At 38.7% G+C, this 26,440-nt stretch overlaps 2 protein-coding genes across 2 annotated transcripts in view; one reads left to right on the top strand and one right to left on the bottom strand.

Moving 5' to 3' along the window:
* TRAPPC12 (trafficking protein particle complex 12) overlaps positions 1-11,267 on the bottom strand; it is a 48,496-nt gene extending 37,229 nt beyond the window's left edge. The window contains exons 1-3 of the mRNA XM_027641099.1: positions 11,184-11,267; positions 9,182-10,398; positions 5,962-6,078 (exon numbers count right to left, since the gene is read on the bottom strand). Of these exons, the coding sequence (XP_027496900.1) occupies positions 5,962-6,078; positions 9,182-10,393 (1,329 nt within the window). The 5' untranslated portion in view covers positions 10,394-10,398; positions 11,184-11,267. The remainder of the gene's footprint in view (positions 1-5,961; positions 6,079-9,181; positions 10,399-11,183) is intronic.
* Positions 11,256-26,440, top strand: part of EIPR1 (EARP complex and GARP complex interacting protein 1) — a 74,975-nt gene continuing 59,790 nt past the window's right edge. The window contains exons 1-3 of the mRNA XM_027641100.1: positions 11,256-11,387; positions 21,514-21,597; positions 25,864-25,996. Of these exons, the coding sequence (XP_027496901.1) occupies positions 11,346-11,387; positions 21,514-21,597; positions 25,864-25,996 (259 nt within the window). The 5' untranslated portion in view covers positions 11,256-11,345. The remainder of the gene's footprint in view (positions 11,388-21,513; positions 21,598-25,863; positions 25,997-26,440) is intronic.

Below are 26,440 nucleotides of genomic sequence, written 5' to 3'. Positions count from 1 at the left end.
CTTTCTGGGCTCCATTTTGCAGCCATACAGTTCAAAGGGCCACTACAGAGACCACCATGCACTAACCACCTCATCTCTCTCCCCTGCAATGTCAAATGCCAGATAAAAAGCTGAGTTTCACTAGAAATGCAGAAGCAAGACAGCAAGACCACGAACCAGCATGGCAGAATCTGAGACACCTATGCTCTTATGGAAGAGCAGGAACTGATAATGCCTTTACAACATCCTTCAACATCTACCTGTATCAACTTAGAAAAGCAGAAAGATACTGACACAGATTACCTGAAATTCATTCTGCTTCTGGAGAGACAAATTAAATTCTTATTATCCTTAGAATAGAAGCAAACACAGACTCAAAACTGCACAACTTTTCTTCCCAAATGAGAGTTAGGATCCAAAAATAATAATGGATCATTTATGACAAACTTAGTTGCTACAATTTTTTAAATTCTATTTTGGGCATGGACAAAAAATACTTTTTCTTTATAGAACAAGACAGCCAGGAAAAGCAAGTCTGACAGTCATTGTGAAAACAGTCTCTGCTGGAAAATGAAACATAACATTCATCAAGATTTCAAAATTAGAGCTGCCTGCTTATCATGAAGCATAATTCTTTGTGGAAGCTTCATAAAAGGCTCCTGGCAGTACAACTTAATTTGAAACAAACTGGACACATTATTTTCTCTGGCAAATTGTACCAAACTTAGAGTTGCCAGTCCAGCAGAAATCTTTCTCCAGTTACTTCAAACACCCCTCAAAACCATGCAGGTCAGTCACTTTCACACTTCCTATGGTCTACAAGCACACGGTCCTAATAGTCTGCATCCCTTGTTACTGAATTTAGTTTGTAAGTCCTAAGTTGAGGCCTAAAGCAAGTATGGACACTACAGCTTCAGATACAGCATCAAAAATACTGAAGACTATTTTCAAAGACAAAAATAATTATTCTATGATGATCAGGACACGGTCATCTATCTGCTATTGTGTAAAAACATTAATTTCTCCAAGAAAAAATACTGTCAACCAAATATTGCCAACTAGGTCACTAACACAGCAGCAGCCGGCAGCAGAGAACTTCTCTCCACACAACATTAGCATTATCTTTTTCTGCCCTCCTCCCCCCTGAAATATGAAGTTGTTCTTTTAATGAAAGCCACCAGTTTGTATGATTTCTGTACTTTTTGAGCACTGTTAGTCCAGATATTTATCTTGTGAAAGGAGTTTTTTGGTCCATATACATAACCAAAAATTAAAAGAAGAAAAACAAAAACACGTCAGTAGTGACTGATGTACACATACCAAAGCTGGGCCAAGCAGAGCAGCCACCCAACAGACAATGCACTATTCCCTTCAGACCATCTCTGTTCTTCAAAAACACAGAAATCCTGGGGGAGGTTTACATACAGACAGGGAAACTGCATAGTAAAACAGGTTTCAAATGCAATTCTTCTGTCTAGCAAAGCAAGTCATGAAGACTGGATGTCTGTGGAAAACGTGTTCAGCAATAAAAAGGGAACTCCACTGATACACAATTTATAACATTATTTAGTCTCTCAGGAAAAGCACTGAAATTTTATCCAGTAAGTAGAAATGCAACATTTCCCACAAGCACCCAGCTACTATTTGTGCTACTTGTATCTTCCATCTTTTCTCAAATCAGCGACATGAGAAATTGCTCACTGATTTAGAAACAAAAGAACAATCCCCTCCCCTATTTTCAAGGATAATTTTTAACTTATTAAAGTGAGTATGTATGCCATACCACTGTATCCAGATTTATTATATTTGAAAATATATGCAAAAGTACAACATTAATCACATGCAAAAGTAGCAGTATATGACTTTTTTTAAATACACTCAAAGGGAGTCATTAACTCTACATGTAACACCATTAAAGTGATTAAAATGTCCTCCTCCACTAGCTATGACATGCTTCTCCCCTGTAAATTACATTGGTAGAGCACTTCCACATCAGTTAAGAAAATGTAGTTAGTAACCCTTTCCTGGCCTAGCAGCTTGAAGAATGATTGTATTTTTAGAGCAAACACTGTATTTATAGTGGCAAGATACAGCAGTCTTTTTTTAGGTATAACAACTACCTAAGACAAAATTTTCTTATGGCTTACAACTCAAAACATCACAATAGAGGGGTCTCTATTAAGACAGACTGTGCTATTTCTTAAAATGAGTGTAAACAATCTAAAATACGGAATAACAGGAACTAACATAATTGCAGCTTGCACCTTGTATTTGCTGCTGTAAAACAAAGCAACATTGTGAAGACAAGCTCGTTTACATTTATTTGCTCTAGACGTAAATGCGTGTTCCTATGCCAGATCGATAAAACTTTTTAGAAACTGAAAACTCAAGATATTTTGCTTTCAGTTGAAAAATATAAAAACCTTCCCTGTACAGATGTATAATTCTATTCACTAGTTATTACAGAATTATTTTGCTGAACTGCCCCAGCACTCCTGTATCTCTTACAAGCCTCAAAGTTATAAAACTAATTCAACTACACCAATTCACACCATTACCCTACCAGTAAAACATTTCCAATTCACTGTTACCCATTCGATAGCAGAAATTCAAAATGCGAAAGTACAGTTGTTCAATAAACTATCTTTGGTTTACTGGTACAAATCTCACTCAAAACAACTACAGACCAAAACAATTTTGTTAACCAAGTTTAATAACCTTAGTTCAGTTCCTGCTGAACAAGAATTTGTCTTAGGCATGATGCTCCTGTTGGTGGTTTCATCAGAAAAGGTGCACCTCTGGAAGCTCAGCTTACTAACTTCTTGGTAACTTTTGTTTTCTAACAACTAATTGTACTTCAGGAAACTTTTGCAGACTTTGCACTCTGATTCCCACAAAAGGACATCAGCCTCCAACATTCTTTGCTGCAAGTAGAAATTTCATCTTACCCACAGAATTGCTTTTAACTTAAATGGATGTGAAAAGTTATTACTCTATCATGCACACTGGAATCTATCAAATTTAAAATACAGTTTTGTGATCCTGGTGAAAAGAGCTGGTATCTGCATTTCTGGATGTAATCTAGGAAATACTGTCACTACATGTAAGGAGCACATCACCAAAGAGGGATAAGATGATTCACAGTGTCAGCACACGAGATCTTTAACCTGCAAAGTTGTGTAACTTACAATGTAATGTGCACTCTGGGCAGTGATAACAAAAAGATGTTGGCTTCAATTGGAAGAGATTCTGAGAAGAGCTCCTAAGATGCTTGTGAAGGTATCCATGACTAGATTACTAGAGATGGGTTATTTTTGGAATTGCCACTGCTGTTTACCCATACAAAGCAGCAGGGGAGAGGAAGTAAATACTGAGAAAAGAAAATTACTTAAAAAGCAACATGAGACCAAAACACTTAAATTGTTGTAAACAACTTTAGCTTCGATTAGAAAGAAAGATTTTGAGAGAGGACTGATTAGAATTCCTTTGATTAGCAAGCAAAGGAATGAAGTTCTGGAATAGCCTTTGAAACTAGCAGTAGTGTTTTTTTGTTTATTATTTAAAATAGACAAATAGGAAAAGAGAAGCAATTGTATAGAGAAGCTTCAGAATTGCAGCTGGAGACCCTTGGTATGAAGATTTGGGATACTAATGAGCCATTTAGTATGTTTTTCCCATCCACACAGGATTAAAACAGTAACCAGATACTAATGAAGTGGTTTCCTCTGAAGCAGACAAACCTGGAATAGCATTCTTTTTTTCTATATTTTTTCCATTCCATAATACAATGGAGTCCACCCAAGATCATCTGAGAATTCTAACCTAACCAGTTTTTCAGAACAGAACCTAACATTCACTTTTTGTTTCACCTGCCACTGGTGTCTTCCTACAACATGTGACAATTCTTGAGACTAAATTTAGATGTGATCAGTGACTGTGTTATTAGACCTCTATAGACTTCAGGGTTTGGACATCAGTTCACAGGTAAACTCTTAAATAACAGGTATCAGTCTGAAGCTGAAGTCTATCCTAATTCCAAGCATTTCTCTTCTGTACTGTGGACCCATTTGAAATACAGTCTTTTGAGTTGCTGCAAGGGATTGAGTTGAGTGATAAACAATCTCACTAATTCTCATGTTCGTGTGTAGTTCAAGGATACCAAATAAACTCCTAAGGAAAAAAATTGTAATGGTATGGAAACTGCGTAGCAATATTGCCAATGTGCATCAGTCTTTAACCAGATCTTAAATGAAAATATGTCCTGTAAGTGGTCCTTTGCATCAAAAGATTTATTCACTGCACATATGTGGTCAGGAATTCACTCATAAACAATGTAAAATTGGTGATTGGTGACAGAATACTTATTATATGTCATTCTGGCCTATGTATTAAAAAGTATATATACTTTTAATTAGTATCATCTAGCATGGGATTTTAATGTTTCTAAGTCTGAAATCTCTTTCAAACATTAAAGACTGTTGTCAATCAGAAATAAATTTTCTACATTTAGAATTTCAGAAAAAAACAGCAATGTTTGCAAGGGAAAAAAATGACCAACTAATTATCATCATAAAAAGAAACAAAATTCTGCAAATGAAACTGAGAAATAGTTATATGGTATCATAAAAAAAAATTAACAGCTAATGATTGAGAGCCTTGAAAATTGAAGAACATTCTGACTTCTAGCTGAATGGCTGCAATTTTATAAAACCCCCAACCCTTCTAATAAGACAAGTTTTTAAATAAAAATGATCTACAGGTAGCAAAAGATGCTACAGCTGCATACTGCCTCCTTAGCTTCGCTGCCTTGAGCATAAGAACCTTAACACGGCTCTTCTGGAGCTTAAGAGCATGTTCAAAACTAAAACAGTATCAGCAGCAGCACTGTATTTAAGCTACAAGGTTGTCTGCAGCCCAGAACATCTTGCATAGACACCAACTACCAGGCTAAACAGGAAAATGTTCCCCATTCCCCTTCTGGAAGAGGGAAAGAAAGTGCAGAAAAAACACTTGTCCTGCTTAGACACTGATGGGTACAAGATTTCCCCATAAGATTTTGTTTTCCCCTCCAAACTCTCAAGCTAAGCAAAACATTGAGACAAATTGAAAAATATCTGTCTCTAGGATGGAGATCACAATCTGTTTTTCGGCTTTAGTTTCCAAAATCACCGCTGAATTCCTTTAACAGTGCTTGCTGAAACCGCCCAGAGTATTCCTAACATGACAAAAAAGTTGTCTCTTTTGAAGCTTTACAAGTCAAGTCACACGCTTAGATTAAAAGATGTTAAATATCAAATACAGACTGTACTAACACTTGTAATTCCTCACAGCTTTTCCTCAGTAATTTTTCATTCATTTTGTTCAAAAATAAAATGAGTCAAAAATACCTTGTCATGTCACCAGACTAAATAAGGTTCAGTTATGTAATAGTAATGAGTTTCATACAGGAACACAATGGTAGAAGGAAGGTTCATGCGGCTGCCAGATGCGACTATTTACAGGACAGAAATATTTACATTAATTAAAGGATTAAATTAAGCTTTCCTTTGGAAGCAATTTACTTTAGTTTTCCTGCACTGAAGTAAAAAATTAGGCATTACCATTTACAACTTGTACATCTTGCCTTTTGTAAAACACTCAGGTGAAAACATAAATACGTATGCAGATAAATAAAAAAGAGATTAAAATCTGTTTTACAACCATTTACAACACACAAAAAAAATTACAGTCACTTAGGATAACCTTTTTTCTAACTTTTGTATATTAAAAAAATGTTTACTGCATGATTTAAAACCAAATATTTAAATCCCAGCGTCATTCCCTTCAAAAATTACTGTAGTTTGGTGAGTATTATGGCAGGATCACGGATAGACTGATTTGTAGATTTTTTTCCCCAGTTTCTCCACACATTCAGTAATTCTCAGTTATCTTTAGGGAAGCATAGTATTTAATACATACTAAATTACAAAGATTGTTACTTACAATTAGCTGTTTCAAGCCCACAAATGACTGCTCCACAGAGCTGGTGTTCAAAACTTGTCTCTTCACCGCAGCTTGCTCCCCCAAGAAGCGAAGCATTAACTCTTTTACTGCATCACCCTTGGCGTTCATGGAACAGAAACAAGACACATAACAAGACTCTTTTAAACATTATTTTTGCATAATAAGATGTAGAATTAAGCTCAGCAACATAGTTCTTTCCTCTAGAGAAATACTTATTTTCCAGTACTTTCTGTGTGAAATAAATATAACTGCACGTGTATTTACAGCATTGTAATGAAAATTTCTACATTTACTCCACATAACTTGGTATATTCTTGGTATATTCTAACCGGTTTCAGTTAGCATTGACACATTTGGGTTTATCTGCTTCTCACATTATTATTGCTCACAGATCTTACAAAATATTCCTCAAAGATCTTATGAAACACAATCAGTTTTATGGGTTTTCACAATGTCTATTAACATTGAAAGGTGCAAGCTACTGATCAAAGATAAACATGCACACAATAAACTAGCCTTACATAGCCACAGAAAATAAACTTGAGAAATCACAGAACAAAGTAAACAGCAATCCTTCAATAAGTGTTCTTAATTTCAAAGGAACTAACTGCAAGAATCAGTCAGAGGAACTGGGCTACCTGAGCTCAATAGCTTTTTGCTTAAAAAAAAAGATGAAATTAATAAAATACAGCTATGTAAAGACAATTGATACTAAATGTTGGCACTTTCCCCGTGGACAATGATGGGAAATATATTTGTGTTTAAAGAATGAGACTGCAACTACTCTTTCACTACATGGAAATCCTTTACCTCTAATGCTGTCACTTATCCTATGAATAAATAAGATATCCATCTTTTGGATAGAAGAGTCCAAAGGATTAAGAAAAGACTGTGTGCAAAATTACATGAATACAGAAGAATTCCTAATCTCCCTCAATAGCATTTTGGACCCAACAGTACTTTGAAGAATGAAACAGCAAAAATGAACATAATGAAACAAAGGACAGCAGACAGCAACTCGTGAAAAAAGGCATAATGGAAAGAGCACAAAAAGCTGCACTCAGACTCGTTCTGACACTCGAAGAACACAGGTGCAGACAATCTGTACCATTCACAATCCAAGATAATTTAAAAATAATGCTTCTTGAACGATCACCAAAAGCAGTTGAAATAAAAAATATTCAGTATTTTTCTTGGCATGATTTATCCACATAAAACCTATCTGAAAAAATTTTCAGACAATACACTTGTTACGCAAACACTTTCTGAGTAAGCAGGGAAAAGAGTAAAGGATCAAGCTCTTCGATATACATCATGCAAAATTTCAGTCCTTCCCTGAAGCACATTTGCAGTTCACTCAATGTAAATGCACTTTACAACCAACTTCTCTGTCCACTGCATGCAGCCTGGTTTAACATCTTGGATTAACATTTACATTAGCAAACTATTCATACCAAAGCCATAATGACTATTGTTGGAAGCTGCTTTAACATTGAAAACACGCCTCCCACAATGTTTCAGTTGACATTTCAAGTACTCTACAATTATGGTTTCAGTTAAATACACAGTTTGCATACTAGCAGGGTATGGAACAATGTACCAAAGTAGGGGATGTCAAGTCAGTCAAGTCATGCACTCAGGCCACTGAAAAGCAGTAACTGAAAGTGAGGAAAGTTGCCTAAACATAAAGCACTTCAAAACTTGTCCCTGCTGACATATCTATGAGACTACTTATATTGCCAAACATCTTCTTTTAAATTATGTACTAAATGGTACATCTGCATATATGCACATGGCCAGATCTAGGGAATCATCAGCACAAACAAGCCTTTAATCGATGACTGGACTGAAGAAAGTGAGCAAGAACTATTGTGAAAGAGAAGCCCTGCAATAAGGAAGCCCTCATTCTTGGAGCCTGCAGAAGGGATCATTCCTTCTGTCCATCCCATTAGCTGTCAGGAGAGGCATAGCACACACTCTTGAATAACTCATCAAGGTCTAAGGGATATTTTGGGCAAGGTGGGAAGGACAGGAGGAGTAGCAGCTTTCTATCACAGTGTTTTCATTCATGCTACTTTTCAGGCTCTGTGACACAAACAAACGTTTTAAGATAAAATTGACCCAAGAAGCAGCAGCAGCATGGCATATGTCTAAAACTGGTATAATTTATTGATTGTGACAGAAAACTAAGATTTGTCAGTTAATTTAGCTACAAATCTGGACCCAATTCATTCCAGAAACTTTTCTAATAGCTCCTGCAGATTAGGAAGTTACTGCAGACTATTCTCTGCTTTGCATTAGACTATTGACTGATAATCTTTGTTACTCACATTTAAAGATTAAAATATTCAAACCCTCAACACCATCTATCTAAACAACAATTCTATTATCCAGAGACATAGATATCAAAGAGTAGGATTAGCCTATTTCAAGAAAAAACCCCAAAACATTACGATAGTCTTGGCCAGGATAAAATTGCTTCATTAGAAATCCTGAATAGATCTGAGTGAAATTTCTCAAATTCTGAAAAAAAAACTTTATGCCTTCTCAGCAGTTGGAAACTCTGATAGAAGCAAAAAATTGAGTTTTCACTGCTATATTTTTTGCTTCATGATCTCATTTGGAGTTTTCCCTTTAATTTTGGGGTTATCCCTTCCCACTGCCTTGCTGCAGCACTCAATCTTTCTTACAGGTTATACCTTTCCACTGTTTAGGGAAGATAGAAAAGATGCAATTTCAGTTAGTGTTAAAATTACTGAGAACACTGTGAACATGAGTGAAAAAATCTTATTTCCCAGTTGGTTGCAACAGTGAATTCCACAAACAAACAAAGCTGTCTTTTTTCACACTGGAGTACAGCATAGAGGTTTTGTATATATTCCAAATTCAAGCATTATCTTACTAACTAGGAGGACCAGAAACAAAGTACTTAAAAATACAACCAGCTTTGGATTCTAAGGAAATTGTCAACACTGGTTTTCAATGTACCCAACAAATGTCACTGTGAATAAACTAGATCTGGTTTTATCCCTTTTACGTTATGAGTAGGCAGTGACGCTGACTTTTATTAGGTTTGAAGTAATACACACATGGTGACCATCAGCAATAGGAAGCACTATGATATACACATTACTGGATAGCTCTTACACAGTATTTCTAAAATATAATCATAGACTAAGATGCAGTAACAGGCTCTTACCTGGATATTATCAAATTTTAATCCAGGCATGGTAAGATTCTCTTTATCTATGAACACGGTGCTGTATTGTTGTGTGGCAACTGAAATGAGAACATTCCTTGTTTCTTCACTAGGAAGCCAAGCATCATTTCTTCTATCTAGTTCACTCATATTTAAGGCTGTGGCAAATGGGTCATCACTCCCAGCAAAAACAGCTTGGATTTGTGAGAATGGCTTGGGGGATTGAGTTATTTCTAGAGATGAGGGAGGACCACCTGCTTCAGGTCTCCCATTGCGCACAGGGAAAGTAGGGTTAGATGAAGCACAGGAACCATCTCCACCGTTAGCAAGAGAGGACATTTGTTCTGGAACTGAAGAGCTTGCATTGGGATTACTAACAGAAATAAAATTGGATGTGGTAAATGAATCAAAAAAATCAGAAGCTAAAGTATTAGTGTTAACAGTGTCACCAAAAAACTTGCTCAGACTAGGACTTGGTTGAACCACCTGTGGATTAGACTTCACTGGAGTCTCAATTATACTACCAAAACTGGGAGATTTTACCATCTGAGGTTCAAAACCATCAGGTAGGAACAACTGTGGCTGGGTACTAACATTGTTTGCTTGGCTAAAGATGGTGCACACAGGAATAGGCTCAGCCTCAGAAGAAGGTTTGCTAGTACTGGGGGACGATATTTGGTCCTCAGGTTTGCTTTCATCAATATTATTTGGTTTTTTATCAACAGAATTGTTGTTTTCCACCTTTGGTTCCTCCTTCACTGCTTCCTGAATTGATTCTTCCTTCAAAGATGCCTGATCATCTGTTCCAATCTCAGAAATGTCTTTGGGTGTTTCTTCATGTTCAGTTTCACTCTCATTACTTAAAAACTCCTCTTTATCCACTTCTGCTTCTGTTTTTTTATTATCTTTAGCTTCCATTTGTTGTACAATCTCCTGGAGACAACCAAGTTCACCTGTGTCATCTTCGCTATTGTTTGGTGAATCTGAAATAATTACACTCTCCATCATTTGCTCATTAAGTTTGTCTACAAAATTATTTGAATCTTCTGATACAGTTTCGTTCCCTTCAGACTCAAATTCATCTCCACCAAGATCAATGGTTTCCTCATGAAAGAGAATTTCCTCCTGAGTTTTCTGCTGGACTATGTCTCTGTTATCATCTTCATCTGAGGTGCTCTTTGCATCCTTAGCATTACTTTCATTATTCTCCATGGTAACTGAAGAGGGAAAAGTATCCACCAAAAAAAGAATTAGTTTTGTTTCTCTGGTGCTGGTCAGGTGTCACAGTGAAACTCCTAAGAATCATATAAACGCTAAAATTCTTGCTTTAAAAATATAGCAATTTCACTATATGACATCTTTCATTTAACATCTAACCACAGAATAAATTAATTTTGGAAATATATTCTCTCCATCCTTTCTGCACATCGCAACAATATTGGGATTGAAAAGCAAAGGCCTCCACTGAACACAGGCAAAACAATTTAATAGAATGCTTTGGTTGGAAGGAGATCTTGAAGATCATCTTGTTCCAACCTCCCTGCCGTGGGCAGGGACACCTTCAACTAGACCAGGTTGCTCAGAGCCCCATCCAGCCTGGCCTTGAACCCCTCCACGGATGGGGATCTACAACTTCCCTGGATAACCTGTTCCAGGGCCTCCATATTTGCTTCAAAGCTCGCAAGCCCAGCTCGGTCCCCGTTCCAGCGAAGGGCAGCGCAGGGCTAGACAAGAGGGACCAGCGCCCGGCGGAGCTGCAGCACCCCCGCGGCCCCGGGCTGGGCTGGGCTGGGCTGGGCTCGGCGCTGCCTCCGGTGCCACCGCGGGTGCCCCGGCCCGGCCGCCCCGCGGGGGCGGGGGCGCAGCCTCCACCCGGAGCAGCCCCAGCGACACCCGCCCACCCGGACGCCCTCCGGCAGTATGAGAGCTGCGCGGCCGCCCCCGTCCCATTCCATCCCATATGTCCCATTCCATCCCATCCCATTCCACGCCATCCTGTCACCTCGGCGCCGCCGCCACCTCCCCCGGCGCCGCTCCCCCCTCACGGCGCCTGCGCGAGGGCCGGGCCGCGCGCAGCTCCCGGAAGCGGCTGGCAACGGGCTGCGCCGAGGGCCAGAAAGCATCGGGCGCGGGCGGGGGTGCGCGGCGGGGCTGAGGGGCCGCAATGGAGGACGACGCGCCGGTGATTTACGGGCTGGAGTTCCAGGTGAGTGCGGACGGGAGGATGAGGGAGGACTGGCAGTGCCGGTCCTGCCTCCGGGAAGGCGGTGGCTGCGGGGTCGCGTGTGTGTGGTGGGGCAGGGGAGAGCACACGGGCGTCCCCTCGCTCCCCCGAGCAGCATCGCGGGCACCGCCGGCTCTCGGAGGCTGCGTCGGGTATTTTAAAGGTACCTGAGCAGGGGGCGGGAGCCAGTCCCCGCTCCAGAACCCGCTGCTTGCGGAGCCAGGGCAGGACTCGTTCCCTCAAGGGCGCTGGGGGGAATCCTGCCCTGTCACCGCGCCTGGTCCACCGCTGGAGAAGCCTTTGCCGGGCTCTGGGGTGGCACGAAAACACCTCAGTCTCGAAGAGATCCCTGTAGTTCATTCTGCCTTCTCAGAAAGAAAAAAATGACTAAAACCGCTTTTGTAAGGAGAGAGCATGAAACTGTTTCCAGTAAGTTGCGAATTTTAGTTGGTTACATCCTGCTGTAAGTTACATGATCTTTGTGCGATCTCTTGCTGTGAGTTCCATGTCTGTGCATTTGTCCCGTGGAACAAATCTGTCCATCATGGTAGTGGTTATGCCTATAAGGAAATGGAACTGTCTAGCTTAGGAATTTATTCGTCATCTCCTTAGAGGAACACAGGTGTTTAATAAGGTTCCTACAAGTTCTGGGAAAACAAACAGGAAGGTAACTGGATGGGTGAGCGGGACCCTAACTCATGATTCCCCCAATAAGGGCTTTACCCAGCTGTTACATGTTCTCTTTGGCAACAGCTGGCTTATCATCATTGTAATATAGAGTAATAGCTGCAGAAAAAACACAGCACCTCCTAACAGAACAATTCATTCTACAGTAGATGAATGAATGTAAATATCTACACAAGCACTTTTTTTTAGGCACCTTTACTAAAGTACTTGTGGAAAGTAGTACACAAAGGTTCTTTGTAAGAGGTGTCCTGGCTACTGAGCCATGTACTCTGTAGTCAGACTACACCAATAGATCTCCTTAGCAAATTGTGTATTTGTTTGGTTTCCTCTTGTACAGGAGCTGGTATGTAAAATTCACCTGTTCTAAATGTTGAATGTACTGAAGTCTGATGATATGCTATCATTTTGTGATTGTCTACAGATAGCTGTAACTCTTATTTCAAAATTAATAAAACTTATTCTGCAAAAGAGATTTCAGTATAGAATATATATCCTGTACTTAAAATTCGTAGCTCCTTTCTAGTAGGTCATATATAGTGAGTCTTCCAGCAATTTTGGAAGGCTAGTCTGTGTATTGTCTGGAACCTCCATGGACCTGTGCTTCCCCCACCCCAGCCCCCCACCAAACCATGTATCTCCTAGAGACCTCTTCTCTTCTGCCAGGTATGTAAACAGGGTTGTCTGGCAGGAGGATTAAAGAAAATGGATGAAGAAAGTGGCCATAATAAAAGGAAATTACTGCTAGTACAGATCACTTGGAGAGAAGGTGAGGAAAGAAGAGATGGTTTATGGGTAAGCTGGAAAAGGGGCATAGACGTGAGGGTTTTATTTCTGATCTCCATTAACTCCCAGTGTAGCTTTAAAACAAATCACATCTCTGTACTTTCTGAAAATGGAGAGATTTTAATGGAGAGACTTAAACCTAAAACTAGTCTGGTCTTTCTAACTTGTGTCTCCAGGTCTAATAAGAAAGTTAATTTCTTTTTTTAAGCCTCATTTCTTCTGTGTTGCTAGATAATAATGGTTAGCTGCATCATCACAATTACTGCTTCTTGTCTGAAAGCATCTCTTCAGACTAATTTTTCAACCAAGTTTAAAAAATTTTGTCTTTGTTTCTTATGGTTGGGTTGGGATTTGTTTGTGTTTTTTTAAAAAATGTCCGGTCTTTACTTCAGCTCTATGACAAGCTTATTCAAAGTTGACTTTGAAATTACAAAGTAATTAAAAGGAGGAAGGGATCTTCTTACTCTTGTTGCAAATAAAAATTATATTTCACTAAACGGTGACATGTAGAAACTACAAGAGGGATTGTGGACTGAGAAGCAACATGTCTCCAGCAGTCAAGAAGAATCTGTCTTTGGCCACTGACAAAGTGTAGTTTGCAGATATGCTTTTCATCTGATCTGATGTGGCTGGGTTTATAAGAACTTAAAGCTGATTCCTACTAGGGTGCTATCCACCAATTAACTTAAAATTATTTCTGTTCATTTCCATGTGCAGAATGTGTTCTGATGTATTGGCATAAGTAAGGTAACTTAGAGTAATGAATAAATACATTTTTCTCCTTTTTTTTTTAATCCAGTTTTCATCAAAAAAAGATTTAGTGGAACAGGAGAGTCTTACTTAGGGCCATGTCACTCACAGAAAGTTCTAACACTCGAGAATGAAAAGTAAAGATATTCTGAGCAGTTATAGAACTGTTTATCACTACTTAGCAAGTGTAAGTATTGTGGAAAAAGTTTTACCAAGTAACAGTGAGAAACAATTTTGGTTTGCTTTTGTCTGGGGTGGAGATAAGGGGGAAGCTAAACATCTAACAGCAAAACAAGAATAAAACTAGTGATAGTTTTCTGCATGATTAGTTAAATTTTTGAGCTGGTTAGTTCCTCCTGTTTTACCTGACATCTGGAACTTCTGTTTGTGCTGTTTTGAATGTTCATATAACCCCAAAAACATAGGTTTTAGGAGTGTTTTTTTCGTCTCTTGAATGTGTCTGTGAGCTGTATGAACATTGTACAGACAATACAAATTATATGTGAACTTTAGGGTGCATCGTTCTTTTTGTGACTTTTTTAAAGACAATATCCCACCATATTTGCTCCGATCATCTGACTGTAGTGAAAATGAGAAAATTACAGATGGATGGTGAATGAAAATGTGAGTTGCTACTTGAATTGAGGACTGAGTGATGTGACTGTGGCTCATGACGATGGATACAGACCAACAAGAGTAGCTGCAGAACATTTCACAGAATCACAGAATATGCTGATTTGGATAACCCACAAGGATCATCAATTCCAGTGCTTAGCCCAGCACACAGCCATCCCCAAGAGTCACACCATGTGCCTGAGTGTGTCATCCAAACACTTCTTGAATTCTGTCAGGCTTCTTCTGTCTTCCCTGGGGAGGCTGCTCCAGCACCCAACCACCCTCTGGGTGAAGAATCTTTTTATCCAACTAAACATCCCTGACACAACTTCAGGCCATTCCCTTGGGTCCTGTCACTGGTCACCACAGAGAAGAGATCAGTGCCTACCCCTCCTCTTCCCCTCATGAGGAAATAGTAGACTGCAATGAGGTTTCCCTTCAGTCTCCTCCATGCTGAACAGACCAAATGACCTCAGCAGCTCCTCATGTGGCTTCCCCTCAAGGCTCTAGACCATCTTCATTGACCTCCTTTGGACACTTTCTAATACCTTAATATCTTTCTTATATTGAGATGCCCAAAACTGCACACGATATTAAAGGTGAGGCTGCCCCAGTGCAGAGCAGGTCAGGACGATCCCTCGACCCGCTGGTGATGCTTTGCTGATGCCCCCCAGGACACGGTTGTCCCTCCTGGCTGCCGGGGCACTGCTGACTCATATTCAACTTGTCGTCAACCAGGACCCCCAGGTCCCTTTCTATGGCACTGCTTCCCAGTATCTCATTCCCCAGTCTGTATCTACATCCAGGATTGCCCCATCCCAGCTGCAGAATCCAGCATTTTCCCTTGTTGAACTTCATGTGGTTGGTGATTGCCCAGTCCTCTAATTTGTCTCTCTGCAGGGCCTCCCTGCCCTTGAGGGAGTCAACAGCTCCTCCCAGTTCTGGGTCATCTGCAAGCTTGCTTAGTATCTCTTCCAGTCCTGTGTCCAAGTAATTTATGAAGATGTTGAAGAATACTGAAAGGTTGTTCTTCTAAAATGAACCTTGGTAGTATTCATCAATATTCTCAGTTATAAAAATGTGATGAATGAGGTCCCAGGGGTATCGCTAAGTGCTATGTTTTGTCACTGAAATTATGTGCTTCTTGTCCAGTGTAAAGTTGATGTAGGTTTTACTGTCTAACCTGGAGTATCTGGTATGTCTACCCTGTGTTGAATTGGCTTTCATTTTCAGGGAGTCACGATTTTCTCCATGTTATTATTGAGGGTTTAAACAGCGATGTTTTGAGCAGGTGTGTAAGCATACTGAATGTCTCAAAATACTGTATTTGCCTTAGTTTAAACTTGACTGAATGATGCTTATAGGCCTGAAATGAGCAATGTATAGAGGTGCTTTTGGGGATAGGTATTTGGCTCAAGACTACATCTTTCTTGTTGGGGACCCCTGGTGGTCTAGTGGTTAGGATGCAGCACTCTCACCACTGTGGCCCAGGTTCGATTCCCAGTCAGGGAAACTCCACTGGGCAGATGGAGCTCATCAGCCCTGTAAGGCCATCCATCTAAGAGAAGATCACTCTAAACAAACCTACGTCCTGAGGACCTCACTGCCACTGTCCAAGCTTGCTCAGCCCCAGCAGATGAACCTTAAGATTAAAGGGTGGGCTCAGCTCAGTGCACACTGTGTCTCACCTAAAAAATCCACTGTGCAGGCTCAAAGGGTAGAGACCTTTCCAAATCTTCATTCACAAAGACTGACCATACATACACATCTTTCTTGTTTAAAAGCATGGGTGAGGGAAGAGGAACATTGCTTGTGCCAGAGTGTGATAATTATGGAGCATGTGTTTGGCACATGTAATGGATTTTGGGGATACCACAACACTGAGCTGAATTTCAGCATACCAGACCACTCCTATTGTGTATTAAATGTCAAAAGCACATGGACTTGCAAGGCAGAAGGATAATGAGCAGGAGGCAAGGACAGCAGAGCACAGGGCTGTACTGCACAAAGACAGCTCCAGCAGCACTCTGAGATGGGCTCTGGCTGAAGCAGGCTTGGAAAAAGTGCAGTAATGCTTTGTCAGAGTTTGTGTAATGCATTGTGGTCTTGTCCTGCTCTTTGAATAAGCAACACTTGCCCTGTATTGTATTGTCTGTTAGTTGTTAACAGGTTTTATTAATCTGAATACAGACTATTGATTTTTAGGACTTACCTGTTTGCAGGAGTAAGGTGAAACTTAATTTCCCTAAAGCTAAATGTTATTTTCTGAAATAAGAAACTTCAAGCAGTGCAAAATACCAACTAAAATATATTGGCCACAGGTCTCCTACAACGTGTGTATACTTATGTCATCAGTATGTATTGAGAATAGCTCAGCTGACCTACCTGTGATCGAGTCGAAGGCAGGTATAGATTTATTGAAAGAGGGGGTAAAAGGGGACTTCCTGACAAGATGCGTGTCACTTGAAAGTTATCCAGGGAAACCCGTGCTGGCTGTGTTCTCAGTGTGGGAGCCTATAGCTCCTATGGGCAGGGGTGTTCTCTTCCCTGGGAGAGCTTTTGTGGTCTCCTGTGGGTTCAGAGAGAGCGGCCTAAACAGAATGTACATAACGATTTTGCTACAGCTTTAGCATTGTCTCTGGAGGATTTATCTTGAAAATTAAAATAGTTCAAGAAACTACATGATAATGTCTTACTGAAATTCCTGCCTTTTGTGTCAGTTCTCTTTCTTCTCCGAGATTACTTACCTCATGAGTGCCAATCCTCTATATTTTGAACCTTTTGTGTTTCAAGTTTTACTAGAGGAACAAAAGTAGCTAAGTGGTAAAGCTCTCTTAACTAATCCCCCAAAGATCTTCATAATGCATGAGGTAGATCAGGTGAAAAGTATTTCTTTTAGGGCCCTCAAGCAATTAGTAGATCTTGCTAATATTAGGTATGGTACAGACTAGTGGCAATATGAAGATACAGTTATGTGAACTACAAGAAACTCTTAAATGGTGATTGTTACTTTTATGGTTCATGATAAATGAATGGGTTTTGTGAGGAGGATTGTGCTATGCAAGGCTTTATGTGAGGGTTGCATTTGTTGCTGTGAGGGTTTACAGAACCTGTCAGACTTTGAATAGGGTCAGTGCGCTAAATATGTCAGTGGTGGGAATTCTTGTGCTGTGAAAGACTTGGAGAAAGCAGCTGTCTGAGAGCATTGAAGGTCACCTGGGCATGTGTGCTGCCAACCTCTTCACTTTCGTCAATAGAGTCACTGCAGCTTATTACAATCACTGAGGGAGGGTTTCCTACTGTGGTGGGAGAAACAAGGCTGTCTTACCTAAGTAAAAATCCAAGTATACTTACTTGAAAATTGAAATTATGCCAGAAGGGAAAAATAACATTCCTGACATTAGCAGTCTGGGCTTGTCTGGGAGGTCAGGGAACTTGTATTTTGCTTCTAGTATGAGGTATCAGGAAATCCATCTTCTCTCCACCATCCCCCAAGTAGCAGTATTCTAGTTCTGGTTTTCAGCATAAGCAGATAGTCAAATAACTTTAAGTTCAGATTCAGGGACTGCAAATACTGTGTCCTTACATTTTGTATTGCAAGTTCACAGTTTGATAGTACAGATTGATTGTATGAATTTCAAATGATACGTGTGTTGCAGAATTATTCTGCTTGTATTAAAAGTAATACAAGTATTTAAATGTTGGGGTCTGTTTTCTAGTTTGTTGATACCAAACCAGTTCAATACATGAGCAAGAGAAAATTTGTGTTGGAGAAGTACTGATTCTTTTTTTTCTTTGCCTATTACTGCCCTAAATAATAATAGTCAAAAAAAAAAAAAAACACCCACCAAAAATCAAACCAAAACCCAAACTGAACCACAAAAACCCACCAAAACTTTGTGCATTTGGCTGGTATTGCAAAAGATGTTGAGAAGGGAAAGTTTCAGAAGAACTTATGAATGAAGTGTAGAGAATTAGTGCATTGCAGTTCCATAATGCACTTATTTTAAACCGGCCTTCTTTACCCTTTTGAAGTTTCTCATTGTGTTCCTCCAGATCATCTGTTGCTATTGTCAAGGACCTTTCACTTTGCAGACTCTGTTCTGTTTTTTCTCTCAGAGGTTTTTCTTGTTCTAGAAGTGGCCTAAATGGTCAAGGGCAAGGTAGAAGGTGATCTCTGTCTGACACCACACTGAGCATGGTGTAGGCATGGACGTGATGCCCAGTCTCCAGTTAGTCTTACCTGACTTCTGTTACAATGATTGTTGTTCCTTCTACTTTATCTTTCTGCTACTGCCTCTCACGCTTGTAATCTAGGCTTTTGCATGTCCTTTGCATACCTGTTTTTGTAGTGGATTTGCAGTTAGGTCTTTGTCCTGTTTTATAAAACTGCCTGCTTTGAACCAGGCATATTTCCTCATAGGGCTGTTGATAAATACGAAATTTGGACATGGAACCAAAAAGTTCTTTGTTGTTCATGATGTTTTTGCTTTTTAGTATTTTTTCCTGGTCTTAGGCCTTCTTTAAAAATGAAATGATCTAACTATGTATGTCGTTGCATTGTCTGGCACTATCAGTTAGATGGGATTTTGCTGTGACAGTGTGTGTAAGGATTACTGGTTTTCTCACTGTTTGCATCTTTCCTATCGTTATGTGCCCTTGTGAAAAGTCCCTCTCCAGCCTATTTGAAAGCCTTGTAGTAAACCCTTTTTGGGCTATATGCAGTTTAGTGTTCTGTAGGTGCAGACTTTTAAAAATAATAATTTCTATTGGTTTAAATTTAACGCATATTCATTATGTTATGCTTTTTGCTTATTTTCTATGTAGTAGCTGCAGTCATGAGGCAGGAAGCTTTGTGAAAGATGTAATTTGCAACCTGCTCTGACATGTTGGAGTACAAGATGACAAACTTAAGGCACTTTCCTTGATCCTGACAGCACTCCAAATTCAGTTATGTTGTTCATAACAATGATTACTTGGTGTCTTCATCTGTTGAAATAACTTCCTGTTCTCTAAAAGTAACTCAGATTAGACAAAATTATCCGTATCTTTGTGCAGGAGACAAATGGAAGTCCACTGTACTGATATTGCTCTTATGAATCAGATCTTCCTGATTTATGAACACTTCATGAGTTTGAACCTTGTATTGTATGTAGGCATGTTGTAGTTTTTTATGTTGGGAAATAAACAATAGTGTGTTTCCTGTTGTGAAATGTGTTTAAATACTTTTCTCAGGCCTTCGATTTTCCCCTCCCCACCTCCTCCCACCCTGCAAAATGGGAAATAAGTTAAAAATATGTTAAGGAATAGCTAGAGAAGCTGATGCATAAATGTTACTAGGTATTTATAGTGTTTGGGGCACTTGGTGTCCAACCTTTGAAAGCAGCATGATAAGACTTACTTAAAAAGCTTTAAAAGGGGTGACAACCCATCTTTTTTTATTTTATTAAACATCCTGGAGGTCTTCTCTTTGACTTACAGAAACAACAGAAGCTTGTTTGATTGAAAGAGATACATAGCTGTTGGCTTATTTCTAGTGTTTTCTTCAAAATAAGTGAAAACAGGCCTTTTGAGTGAAAAGGAACTCTGCCAAAGATCTGCAAATGTAAATTCTGTTCAAGACAAAATAAAAGCTTCTCTGCAGTCATCTCAGTGGACTTCAGACAGTGTTTCTGATTGACAGAAACAACTAAGCTTCTTGTAAGTAAGAGCTGCATAAATAGGAGAGTACAGACAAATTGGTTTGGATTCACACTGATCTCTAATCTGTATTTGAGTGTTTTGAACACAAACTACTCATTGAATTATGTTCTCTAGTGCTTTTTTTCCTTTATAAATGTATAAATGCGAGCATAGGCTATTAGCCTATACTTACTAAACTTATTGCATTTTTAAACTTTTTATGCTTCGTCTTATGCAAAATATTACGTTGTCTGAATCACACATTGCAGATGCCAGAAAAGAAGGATCTGCTTTGTAGGAGTTCAGAGATGATTCTGAAAAATTAGTTGATTCTTACTGTTATAGCCAGATAATGAGTTGGATGGCTTTGCTTTATTTAAGTAAAGTCAAATAACTTCAAGTTGCCATTCTAGAATTAAATTGCTCTACATTTAGGTATTATGATATAATGTGTTCCAGATAGTCCCTTCCAAGCTTCTAGGCAGCTTTTTGACATTAATTTAACAACAAGTTTCAAATAGGACTATATTGAAGTGTTCCTGAATCCAAAATGTAACTAAGCTGCATGACATGGCAATAAGAAGGGCCATTCAACAGTTTGCCTGAATCCTTCTGAAATATTTGCTTGCAATACAGGCTTTAGTGTCTGAAGAGATCTGAAGTATTTTATGTCAAATAGGATGTGATTTGCAAAAATTAAATTTTCTGTTTGGATAAAAAAAAATCATATTGAACAATATTGTTAGGATATCTTTTGCATGGAGAAGTAGTGGATATTCCTCATAGTTAACTTATGGTTGCCAAAAGTGCCTTTGAGTGTTAGTTTACCTCCCATTAACTCAAAATTAGCCAAGAGAGTCTCTGCAAATGACTAGTACCAACTAGCAGATGTGGGTTTAGTTCAACCTATACCTTATTTCTCAGTGTCTCCTGTGGTCCTTAACTGCTTTGTTTTGCTTCTTCCAAGACTGCAGTTGGTGCAAGTTGAAGATGCAAAGCAGAGAGTCTCAGATTCCCATTAACATAATACAACAAAGTAATAAGATTATTACTAAATTTTGATATGTAAATAACAAATTATTTCTCCCATCATTCAGACAATTCTTATCTGTAATGGTCTGGAGTGGAAAAGAAGGGGTTTGTTTTTTAACTTTTTTCTAAATTTGGTGGTTAATGATTTTTTTTTTTTTTCATGAGGGCATCTTCAACCTGAGTGGTATGAAAAATTCTAAAAGAACAACCTCTTTCTTGGATATTGTAGATAGCATATTTAAGAATTTTTCACTGTTCTATGGAGTTTTTTCAGTTGATAAAGGAGAATTAGTTTAGAAGAACCGCTATATTGAATATTATCACTGTTATAATGAAGGCCAGGTGATTTATTTAGCACCAGCATGTTCTCCACACCTCACAAATGTGAGAAATTGCACAAAAAGTGTATTAAGCAAAATGGACATAAAGGGCAGGAAAATCTGCAGTTTGTAAGAATGTAAATGCTTAAAATGATAATTGATATATAAGCTTCAAGATTTTTGCTGAAATTAATGGATTGTATTAATTGAACTTTTCTAATGGCTTTCTTCTTCCCTAGGCACGAGCCTTAACACCTCAAACAGCAGAAACAGATGCAATAAGATTTTTGGTTGGAACCCAGTCTCTTAGATATGATAATCAGGTAATTTTTCTGTCAAGTGTCAGTTGTAATTTTTCCCTGTTTTTTTAAATGTTGTTCCAAAATCATTCTTCTTCCTTTCTCCCCCCGTTGAATATGAACATTGTGATAGTCAAGTTGAAGACTTCTGTGAGTAAAATGTAAAGATATTGGTAAGATATATCGTCAAATGAAAGCTGTGTGTGTTTTCTGAAAATTAAATTGCTCTTCTAAATTTTATGACTAAATCAGATTGGTTTAGTGAAGAAAATATTTTTGTTGCATTGGATCTATAGATTTTCTGGAGCTATCTTTAAACCGCAGAAGAGAAGAAAAGTAAAACAAAAGTCTTTAAGCCTTAATTGCCTGTAATGAGACTACTGCTACATGCACAGTTAAGTGTATGTGAAGCTTCATAAACTGAATTTTTCATCATTAGTTATTGACAATAAGCTGTGTCCTTTCTGGTCATAAGTTTAACAATTCAAACTGAAATTTGAGTGACTTTCATGGCTCGATTTCTATTGGGCTGTCTCCTCTGCACTTAGGAGTACAAGACTTCTAATTGTACAGCAATTTTAATTTTTGTGACTAAATTGCAGTAAAATTCATAGTGAAACAAGTGCCTGAGGCTAGAAGAGTTAGAAGCTGTACTGAATGCAGGTGGCAAGGCTTGGGTAGCAGAAGGGCTGCATTGGTGGCCTCTGAGAAGAGGCCAGCGGTTGCCCGTGCCAGGCATGGCTGGTCCCAATGAATCTGCTGCAGGACACAGTTGAGTCAGTCAGTGTGATGGCATCTCTGTGAAAATGTTTGAGAGAGGGGAGAAAATGCTGGATGGAAAGAGGAGGAGCAGTAGAGGAAATGACAGAGGTAAGACCAAGGTCAGGAGAAACAGAAGATGCTTCATGCTGTAGCAGGTATCCACTGCAGCCTCTGGAGCACCTATGCCAGAGCAGGTGGATATTCCTGAAGGAACTGTGTCCCATGAAGGTCCCATGCTGAAGCAGAGGAAATGAGTGAGATGCAAAGAGCGTCTCACAGGAAATAGTATGTACTGCCCATAACCACCACTGCCCCAGACCCCCTGCCCCATTTGAAGGGGATCACAGGGGTCTGGGGTGCAGTTAAGACTGGGAAAGGAGGGAAAGAAGGTACTTGTTTATTTTAAGAGGCAGTAGATTAATTAATTCACCCAAGTCAAGTCTGTTTTTCCTGGAACAGTAATTAGTAAGTGAGCTCCCTGTCTTCATCTTGACATATAGCTTTCTCACTCCTGTTCTTCCTGGTTTCTCCCCCTGTCATGCTTGGGAGGAGCAGGTATCTGGGTGGGAGTCTAACTGTTAGCCAAGCCTAACACACCACAGAAGTCCCTAGAATTGGATAGAGTGACCAGTTCTTCTGATAATGGTCTGTAATGGGCTGCATAAAATGAACTCAAGAGCCATAGCTCTGGGAGAAGTGAGCTGTCAATTCCCAGTGAAGTTTTGAGTTCGTTACTTAATGGTAATACTGAATGAGACTCAAGGAAAAATTATTCCAAGGCATAAGGGGCATGGAGTATTCAGATTCTTTACATTTCAGGTAATACTTATGAGAACAGTAACAAAAGAAGAGGCAGACAAACTTAGTTAACTAAGTATGTATACTCAGTTATATTTTTGATTGTGCTGTTTCTGATGCTCTTCAAATATTGGTTATAATGTGTCTTTCTACTGTGATTTCTGTGGTGGTTTTACTACCTGGGCCAACTAATTAAATCCTGATACAAAATTCTAGTTAAAGAATGGTTCTTACTTATCAGTTGATATCCAGCAGCTCTTCAATAATTTAGATGTTTTGATTTAGATAAGTTTATTGGGCATATACTGTGTATTTTAGAAATGTTTACATATTTTACAACTTTGAGTACGCTTTTCTTTTTCCAGTGAATAACATTAACAATAGAAATGCAGGACCATTCCTAGTGTATTAACAGATGTTTGGAGGTTATTGGCCTTTAACTGTGCCTCAGGCCATCATTTCCTCTCATCTAGTTGCTAATCCCCAAGAAGTGCCCTAGGCCTCAGCTCATTATTGCTTAATTCAGCACTAGGTTCTCTAGATTTGCTTGAAAATTTTTCTAGTTACCTGACCAAACTTATGAGCTGGCTTGCAACCTTTAGAACTTACCAAGTACTCCACAGTGAGAAGTTTTATCATGTGCAGAATATTTCTTCCCTTCTAATCATGGACAGGTGTAGTGCAATTGAAAGACCAGTGATTGTACAGCTGGCGTGATAACTTTTGCCTTGTTGAGGTTTTTTGCTGTATGAAGCAATTTTAGATATTCATAGGAGAATATATTTTAGGTGAAAATATTTTCCTGTTAACAGTAATATTTCAAAGGCAACGAAAATGTTTATAAGATTTTATATTCTCTCAATAATTGACATATTAATAGTGTGTAGTACTTGGCATTTGGTTCTTATAACTTGCTGAGAATGGTTTAAGTAGTTTCTCTGATGTACTGTGTAGTTTTAGAACTTTTGTCCCCAGTACTTTCATTGTTGCTAAATTTAATGCATTCATTGTATGCATTGGAAATACCAAAGCATGTCACTTACTCTTTTCTCATCTCTAATTTCCATGATTTGTATAATGCACTGGTAAGGCCAAACCTTGAATCCTATGTTCAGTTCTGGGCCCCTCACTGCTAGAAAGACACTGAGGTGCTGGAGCAGGTCCAGAGAAGGGCGATGGAGCTTATAGCTCTCTACAACCACCTGAAAGGAGGTTGTAGCCACGTAGGGATTGGTCTGTTCTCCCAGGTAACAAGTGACAGGACTAGGAAGAGGAAGTGGCCTCATTCCCCTCAGTGAGGGACTTAGGTTGAGCTGCCAAAGGAGACTCGAAAGAAAAAAAAGAGATAAGGTTAAACTGATCTTTTTTTGAAAGGCAGGAGGGCCACTCTTTAAGAGGGATATGCAGTTGTTGGGGTAGATGGATAGTGTCCTGATTCCTAGATTCAAGGCAAGAAATGAAGTTTGAAAAGGCAACTTGCTAATCAACTGCAGATGTTCTTACATGCCTTGGATGACAAAATGGAAGAACAATACAGGTGATGAGGTTCCAGGATTATATTTGAAGGAGGAGTTGCTGATAACTGTTTGGACAATAAAGAAAAAGATAACATGTAAACTCAGCCCCTTAAAAATAACAGTGTTTAATATTACAACTTTAGATTAGGTTGAGATGTATTTAGTAGCTTCTATATTTTAAGGAAATCTTCTGTAATTCTGCATAGCTAAGATTTTTGCAGTGATTCAGTATTTAAATAAGTAGACTTAATTCAGTCACGATGATAGGATATCTCTTGGCTTTTTTCCCTCTTCATTTTTCACCAACTTTGAAAATGAATTTTTAATGAGGATACAGTTCTCTAAAATTTGTGAGTCTTTTAAAATGTATTTGTTCACTATTGAGGTTAGGGGAATTAGTCCCTTGAGTAAACTTACTTCTGTGTGTTATGCAGGCTAGAATCTTCCTCAGTTTCTTGTATTTTTGAGGCAACTATAGAAAAACAACTAACTAAAAATAGGGAGGAAAAAATTATAGTAATGTAGACCTATTTAAAAAAATACAGCAAACAAACAAGCAAAAAACAAAAATGAAAATAATAAAAATCAAACTTAGTTCTGTCTTTTAAAAATATTACCTATTTATTTAAATATTATTGTTTTTCTTCCTCTTTCAGTTCAATATTTTATGTTTTCATATAGTATAAAAAGATTACAAATTTGTATCTTGTTAGAGGTACATAACTGCTGAGGTGAACTCTCAAAAAATTTCTTACTGAGTTTAGAGTATTTGTTTGAAAGAAGAAGAATTTCCCTCTCTCTCCTTCTTTCTTGTAGTTTGTTTGAGTTCCATGACTTAGGTACAGAATTGGTGCAGACAATTAGACTAAGAATTGTAATGTTATTTTTGTTTATTGCTATTAAGAATTGTTAAATTGTAATATGAATGGCTTATTGACTATTAGCCATAAAATGAAAAATCACCTTCAAGATTGAAGTTGAAAATTGAGAATAAGCGTAGTATTTCCTCAAAACAGGGAAATTGCTTGTGTTTTCCTGGAAAAGTTAATCCTGCATGAAATCAGTGATATAGTAAATTGTTGGTATAACAATTAATTAAAATAGATATCGGTTATAAAAATCTCATTAAATTGCTCCATATAGTCACCACGTATAATTAAGACCCACAGGAAAACATTTGAAACCCTGATGTTCTCTTTTATTGTATTTGCAGATTCACATAATCGATTTTGATGATGAAAATAACATTATAAACAAAAATGTTCTCCTTCATCAAGTGGGTGAAATTTGGCACATTAGTACCAGTCCTGCAGATAAAGGTGTACTAGCAACCTGCTACAATAAAAGTAAGTCCTTTTTAAACATGTTCGACTTGTTAAGGTGTTTTGATATTTTGGAATGTGCAAAGTTTGAACATCTACCTATGTGGAAACACTTTACATTGGAATTATCAACACAGGCATTTTTCAAAAAATCTGCTGTACTTTTACCTATACCGCATATTATACCTATATCCTTAGGTTACCTTGGTTAGAAGTCAACTTTTGCATTCATGCTAAGGAAAGCAGAAGAATAAACCTTATGCTTCCCTAAAGAATCATAGAATATGCTGAGTTGGAAAGATCCCTCAAGGATCATCAAGTCCAACCCTTTGCCCTGCACAGAACCATCCCCAAGAGTCACACCACATACCTGAGAGAATCATCCAAACTCCTCTTGAACTCTGTCAGGCTTGGTACTGTGACCAATTCCCTGGGGAGCCTGTTCCAGTGCTCAACCCCCTTTGGGTG

This window comes from Corapipo altera, unplaced genomic scaffold (genome assembly GCF_003945725.1).
Source record: "Corapipo altera isolate COAL_440 unplaced genomic scaffold, ASM394572v1 46, whole genome shotgun sequence".
Lineage (NCBI taxonomy): Eukaryota > Metazoa > Chordata > Aves > Passeriformes > Pipridae > Corapipo > Corapipo altera.
This window is presented reverse-complemented; position numbering and strand designations above follow the sequence as displayed.